Source organism: Palaemon carinicauda, chromosome 10 (assembly GCF_036898095.1).
Source record: "Palaemon carinicauda isolate YSFRI2023 chromosome 10, ASM3689809v2, whole genome shotgun sequence".
Lineage (NCBI taxonomy): Eukaryota > Metazoa > Arthropoda > Malacostraca > Decapoda > Palaemonidae > Palaemon > Palaemon carinicauda.
The window spans coordinates 159478758-159486257 of NC_090734.1; the positions used below are offsets into that span (position 1 = coordinate 159478758).

General features: G+C 41.6%; 1 protein-coding gene across 1 annotated transcript in view; it reads right to left on the reverse strand.

Moving 5' to 3' along the window:
• The window catches only part of LOC137648351 (streptococcal hemagglutinin-like), a 34733-nt gene that overhangs the window by 26541 nt on the left and 692 nt on the right, over positions 1 to 7500 (reverse strand). The window contains exons 2-4 of the mRNA XM_068381279.1: positions 4860 to 7021; positions 4063 to 4764; positions 3181 to 3839 (exon numbers count right to left, since the gene is read on the reverse strand). Coding sequence (XP_068237380.1) covers positions 3181 to 3839; positions 4063 to 4764; positions 4860 to 7021 — 3523 coding nt within the window. The remainder of the gene's footprint in view (positions 1 to 3180; positions 3840 to 4062; positions 4765 to 4859; positions 7022 to 7500) is intronic.

The window sequence follows — 7500 nt, forward strand, 5'->3', positions numbered from 1 at the left end:
TATTCTGAAAACAGTAACAGCGTCAAAACAGATATGTCCTATATAAACTATTAACAACGTCAAAAACAGATATGTCATATATAAAGTATAAAAAAGACTCATGTTAGCCTGGTCAACATAAAAGTATTTGCTCCAACTTTGAACTTTTGAAGTAGACAAGGTAGAGAAGAAAATATGATTGATCATTCGATAAATATATTGATGTATTTCAACTTAGTCTTTCTCCATTCAAATCATTGGTAAACGAAAAATCTTTAGTGTCTTGTATACTTAATAGTTTCATTTAATTTCATCAATATTCAGTCTTCACTCTTTTGGGGAAGGTTTTTCTTATTAAAGGTTCATGAGAATTGAAAATGAATAATAATAGGCCTTCCCTGAGAGAGAGAGAGAGAGAGAGAGAGAGAGAGAGAGAGGAGAGAGAGAGAGAGAGAGAGAGAGAGAGACGGAATAATTCATTAATTGAAATAATGTCCATTTAAAATGTTGAAATAAAATTGAATACGTAGTTAATTACGTAGGTTGTGTTGGCCTATTTGTAACGCTCCTGACTGGCGATCGCCAAACTGCGGTTCAAGTCCCTCTCAAACTCGTTAGTTCCCCTGGTCGCCGCAACCTCAGCATCCTTGTGAGCTAAGAATGAGGGGTTTGGGGGAAGCTGATAGGTCTATCTCCTGAGTCATCAGCACCCATTGTCTGGCCCTTCTTGGTCCTATCTTGGGCGCTGATCATATGTATATATGGTCAATCTCTAGGGCATTGTCCTGCTTGATAGGGCAATGGGAGCTGTCCCTTCCCTTTGCCATTCATGAGCGGCCTTTAAACCTTTCAAACTAGAAGGAAACAGGACAATCCCCTGGTGTTGTTCTTATAGTACAGTTGGCTTCACTAATTCCGGTACACCGAAGCCTCCTTTCCTTCCCGTGAAGTGTACCGGAATTAATGAAGCCAGCTGTACATTTTTTACTTTGTCCAAGACGGTTCCTTTTATCGGCGATCTTTTGTCCCGCTGTCATTCTGGCGCCATGCCTTCCCCCCCTCCATATCCCCCCTCCCCCAAGAGGCCCCATCCCCCGAGAGGCCCCCCTCCCCGCTGTTCACTATTCCTTTTATCCTTAACAACACTCGGCCTCTCCCAAAAAAACCTCCATGGGCCAAACCCCTCATATTTCCTATCCTTAAAAAACTCCCGTACATTACCATAGACCTCATAAAAACACCCTCTCTGTTATCTAACCTCTCCCCCTCCCAAGCCTCTCCCCCTCCCACCCCTTTCCATAAATAGACACTCTCCCATGCCTTTTCATAACCCCCCCCCCTTCCCCACCCACCCCCTTCCAGACCATCCCGAACATATCCTGTCTCTCGTAAGACACTGTAACACCCCAGGGACGCACTTAAGCCCAAGGGCCTATCTCAGGGTCCATCCCAGGTCCTTATCCCACAGGTCCAGTGTTTCTCCCTAGGCCCTATACATCACCAGGAGTGAATTCCCCCCCCCCCCCCCATTTCCCCAGCCTCTGTGTTCTGCTCCCTTCGGCATTTAAATTTTCACGTCCCAGCCAGACTTCCTGATTTGTTATTTGGCTCCAGCGTGAAATATGGGTTTTCAGTGACTGTCTCCCGATAACCGAAGTCATTCTTCTGTTTGTTTTGGGTTCTTCTTCTTCTTCTTTTTCTTCTTCTTCTTACTTGATTTCAGGTGTTATCTTTCCTTCCTTTTACATGCCCTTTTTCTTGTTAGATGAATTTTGTTTCGGTCTAATGCCACGCCCTCCAGGTCAAGGAATATAAAATTGATGGCTTTGATAATATTGGGTCGAAGGAATGGACACTTTTAGACTCTTTAGAGAGCGAGAGAGCGAGAGTATCGTATTGAATAATAAATCAATGGTTTCATCTCTCTCTCTCTCTCTCTCTCTCTCTCTCTCTCTCTCTCTCTCTCTCTCTCTCTCTACGCTAACTGCGATCCCAATTGTCAACTAACACCAAGGGTACGTATTTCGCTGCTTAGGTAGAGGCCTGAGTTTCGAGCACGGCTACTCAAATTGGTAGCTGAGAGCCTAACCAATGACAGCTCTGAGAGAGAGAGAGAGAGAGAGAGAGAGAGGAGAGAGAGGAGAGGAGAGAGAGAGAGAGGGAGAGGAGAGAGAGAGAGATAAGATTATAAGTTTCTCTTTTCCTGGGAAGAACATTCACATGACTTAAATTTCTGAAAAAAAACCATAAGGAATCGTAGTAATATTCTTAGAACATCCGAAATATTTTCGAAATCAAATAGTATTATCAAATGAATCTTGTTTATAATATTTTTATTACCATATGATCTTACACTGTATATGGACGTTACATCATGATGATAAACTTAACTACCTAATCGTTTAAAGGCTGCTCATGAATGGCAGAGGCAAGGGACAGTGACATTGCCCTTTCAAGCTGGACAATGCTCAAGAGACTGATCAATTGCAGTATACATATGATCAGCACCCAAGCCTCCCTCCACCCAAGCTAGGACCAAGGAGGGCCAGGCAATGGCTGCTGATGACTGAGCAGATAAACCTATAGGCTCCCTCAAAGCCCCTCTCCTAACTCACAAGGGTTGTGAGGTTGCAGTGACCAAAGGAACTAACGAGTTTGAGCTGGACTCGAACCCCAGTCTGGCAATCACTATAGTCCATTTCTTTTAGCGAGTCAGATTTGCACCGACTCGTAGGGGTGCCCTTTTAGCTCGGTAAAGTTTACTGATCCCTGATTGGTTGGACAAGATAATTCTAGCCAATCAGCGATCAGGAAACTTTTCCGAGCTAAAAGGGCACCGCTGCGAGTCGGTGCAAATCTGCCTCGCTAAAAAAATGGACTATAGTCAGTGACATTACTATACAGGCCACCACAACCCATTTATTAATTTGCATGACTTATTGATTCGTACTATAATGATGAGTGACATACGTAAAACCATCTATAATCCAGTACCATTGTTTATCACGCCATAAGAGTCCACTCCTGCCCCCCCCCCTGCTCCCTACAAATCCTTGGTAGTCACTCAATCCAAAAGTCCAGTGATTCATTCCTAGAATTGAGTTATTCCTTCCAATTTGCTTCGTTCCTTGTCTTCTGTGACTGGAACAGAATTGTCTTTGTCTTCTGTGACTGAAGCAGAACTTTCTTTGTCTTTTTTACTAAAACAAAACTGTCTTTGTCTTCTGTGACTGAAACAGAATTGTCTTTGTCTTCTATGACTGAAACAGAACTTTCTTTGTCTTCTTTGACTGAAACAGACCTGTTTTTGTCTTCTGTGGCTGAAACAGAACTTTCTTTGTCTTCTGTGGCTGAAACAGAACTTTCTTTGTCTTCTTTGACAAAAACAGAAGTGTCATTATCTTCTGTGGCTGAAACAGAACTGTCTTTGTCTTCTGTGACTGGAACAGAACAGGCTTTGTCTTCTGTGGCTGAAACAGAACTTTCTTTGTCTTCTTTGACTGAAACAGAACCGTCTTTGTCTTCTGTGACTGAAACAGAACCGTCTTTGTCTTCTGTGACTGAAACAGAACCGTCTTTGTTTTCTGTGACTGGAACAGAACAGGCTTTGTCTTCTGTGACTGAAACAGAACTGTCTTTGTCTTCTGTGACTGGAACAGAACCTTCTTTGTCTTCTGTGACTGAAACAGAACTTTCTTTGTCTTCTGTGGCTGAAACAGAACTTTCTTTGTCTTCTGTGGCTGAAACAGAACTTTCTTTGTCTTCTTTGACAAAAACAGAAGTGTCTTTATCTTCTGTGGCTGAAATAGAACTGTCTTTATCTTCTGTGACTGAAACAGAATTGTCTTTGTCTTCTATGACTGAAACAGAACTTTCTTTGTCTTCTTTGACTCAAATAGAACTGTTTTTGTCTTCTGTGGCTGAAACAGAACTTTCTTTGTCTTCTGTGGCTGAAACAGAACTTTCTTTGTCTTCTTTGACAAAAACAGAAGTGTCTTTATCTTCTGTGGCTGAAACAGAACTGTCTTTGTCTTCTGTGACTGGAACAGAATAGGCTAATGTCTTCTGTGGCTGAAACAGAACTTTCTTTGTCTTCTTTGACTGAAACAGAACCGTCTTTGTCTTCTGTGACTGAAACAGAACCGTCTTTATCTTCTTTGACTGGAACAGAACTTTCTTTGTCTTCTGTGACTGAAACAGAACCGTCTTTGTCTTCTGTGACTGGAACAGAACCTTCTTTGTCTTCTGTGACTGTAACAGAACTTTCTTTGTCTTCTGTGGCTGAAACAGAACTTTCTTTGTCTTCTTTGACAAAAACAGAAGTGTCTTTATCTTCTGTGGCTGAAATAGAACTGTCTTTGTCTTCTGTGACTGAAACAGAACTTTCTTTGTCTTCTGTGGCTGAAACAGAACTTTCTTTGTCTTCTTTGACAAAAACAGAGGTGTCTTTATCTTCTGTGGCGGAAACAGAACTTTCTTTGTCTTCTGTGGCTGAAACAGAACTTTCTTTGTCTTCTGTGGCTGAAACAGAACTTTCTTTGTCTTCTTTGACAAAAACAGAAGTGTCTTTATCTTTTGTGGCTGAAACAGAACTTTCTTTGTCTTCTGTGGCTGAAACAGAACTTTCTTTGTCTTCTTTGACAAAAACAGAAGTGTCTTTATCTTCTGTGGATGAAACAGAACTGTCTTTGTCTTCTGTGACTGGAACAGAACTTTCTTTGTCTTCTGTGGCTGAAACAGAACTTTCTTTGTCTTCTGTGGCTGAAACAGAACCTTCTTTGTCTTCTTTAACAAAAAAAGAAGTGTCTTTATCTTCTGTGGCTGAAACAGAACTTTCTATGTCTTCTGTGGCTGAAACAGAATTTTCTTTGTCTAAGAACCCTCTTTGTCTTCTGTGACTGAAACAGAACCGTCTTTGTCTTCTGTGACTGGAACAGAACCTTCTTTGTCTTCTGTGACTGAAACAGAACTTTCTTTGTCTTCTGTGGCTGAAACAGAACTTTCTTTGTCTTCTGTGGCTGAAACAGAACTTTCTTTGTCTTCTTTGACAAAAACAGAAGTGTCTTTATCTTCTGTGGCTGAAACAGAACTGTCTTTGTCTTCTGTGACTGGAACAGAACAGGCTTTGTCTTCTGTGGCTGAAACAGAACCTTCTTTGTCTTCTTTGACAAAAACAGAAGTTTCTTTATCTTCTGTGGCTGAAATAGAACTTGCTTTGTCTTCTGTGGCTGAAACAGAACTTGCTTTGTCTTCTGTGGCTGAAACAGAACTTTCTTTGTCTTCTTTGACAAAAACAGAAGTGTCTTTATCTTCTGTGGCTGAAACAGAACTGTCTTTGTCTTCTGTGACTGGAACAGAACTTTCTTTGTCTTCTTTGACTGAAACAGAACCGTCTTTGTCTTCTGTGACTGAAACAGAACCGTCTTTGTCTTCTGTGACTGAAACAGAACCGTTTTTGTATTCTGTGACTGGAACAGAACAAGCTTTGTCTTCTGTGACTGAAACAGAACTGTCTTTGTCTTCTATGACTGGAACAGAACTTTCTTTGTCTTCTGTGGCTGAAACAGAACTGTCTTTGTCTTCTGTGACTGAAACAGAACTTTCTTCGTCTTCTTTGACAAAAACAGAAGTGTCTTTATCTTCTGTGGCTGAAACAGAACTGTCTTTGTCTTCTGTGACTGGAACAAAACCGGCTTTGTCTTCTGTGGCTGAAACAGAACCTTCTTTGTCTTCTGTGGCTGAAACAGAACCTTCTTTGTCTTCTGTGACTGAAACAGAACCGTCTTTGTCTTCTGTGGCTGAAACAGAACCGTCTTTGTCTTCTGTGACTGAAACAGAACCGTCTTTGTCTTCTGTGACTGAAACAGGACCGTCTTTGTCTTCTGTGACTGAAACAGGACCGTCTTTGTCTTCTGTGTCTGAAACAGGACCGTCTTTGTCTTCTGTGACTGAAACAGGACCGTCTTTGTCTTCTGTGACTGAAACAGGACCATCTTTGTCTTCTGTGACTGAAACAGGACCGTCTTTGTCTTCTGTGACTGAAACAGAACCGTCTTTGTCTTCTGTGACTGAAACAGAACCGTCTTTGTCTTCTGTGTCTGAAACAGAACCGTCTTTGTCTTCTGTGCCTGAAACAGAACCGTCTTTGTCTTGTGTGACTGAAACAGAACCGTCTTTGTCTTGTGTGACTGAAACAGAACCGTCTTTGTCTTGTGTGACTGAAACAGAACCGTGTTTGTCTTCTGTGATGGGAACAGACCTGTCTTTGTCTTCTGTGACTGAAACAAAACTGTCTTTGTCTTCTGTGATGGGAACAGACCTGTCTTTGTCTTCTGTGACTGAAACAGAACAGTCTTTGTCTTCTGCGACTGAAACAGAACCGTCTTTGTCTTCTGCGACTGAAACAGAACCGTCTTTGTCTCCTGCGACTGAAACAGAACCGTCTTTGTCTTCTGCGACTGAAACAGAACCGTCTTTGTCTTCTGCGACTGAAACAGAACCGTCTTTGTCTCCTGCGACTGAAACAGAACCGTCTTTGTCTTCTGCGACTGAAACAGAACCGTCTTTGTCTCCTGCGACTGAAACAGAACCGTCTTTGTCTTCTGCCTCTGAAACAGAACCGTCTTTGTCTCCTGCGACTGAAACAGAACCGTCTTTGTCTTCTGCGTCTGAAACAGAACCGTCTTTGTCTCCTGCGACTGAAACAGAACCGTCTTTGTCTCCTGCGGCTGAAACAGAACCGTCTTTGTCTCCTGCGGCTGAAACAGAACCGTCTTTGTCTCCTGCGGCTGAAACAGAACCGTCTTTGTCTTCTGCCTCTGAAACAGAACCGTCTTTGTCTCCTGCGACTGAAACAGAACCGTCTTTGTCTTCTGCGTCTGAAACAGAACCGTCTTTGTCTCCTGCGACTGAAACAGAACCGTCTTTGTCTCCTGTGGCTGAAACAGAACCGTCTTTGTCTCCTGCGGCTGAAACAGAACCGTCTTTGTCTTTTGTGACTGAAACAGAACTATCGTGAGTATGAACATCCACTGCAGCCTTGCTGAACGATTTCCAAACCTTATTAATATCAAGTTCATTTACCAAGAGAAGTTAAGTATAAACTCATTACCAAATAGGAGAAACGGTTGTGGTTTGACCAAGATCCAGAGAAAAAGATAATATTCAAGGTAAAACCTATGCTTTACCTTTTTGAGACTTTGCTGGTATTGTCTGAGAAATATATTCATGTTGACTCTCATCTGCAAAGACAAGCGACTCAATATTAACTTGTTTGTCTTCCTCTCGTTATTTTGAAGTTTTTATCCTCTTGTTATTTTCAAGTTTTTTATAGTTTATATATGAAAGATTTGTTTTAATGATATTATTGTTTTTATACTTCTTTTGTAGTTTCCCCCTATTTTCTTTCCTCACTGGACTATTTTCCCTGTTGGAGCGCTTGGGTATATAGCATCCCGCTTCTCCAACTAGGATTGTAGCTTAGCAAATAATAATAATAATAATAATAATAATAATAATAAT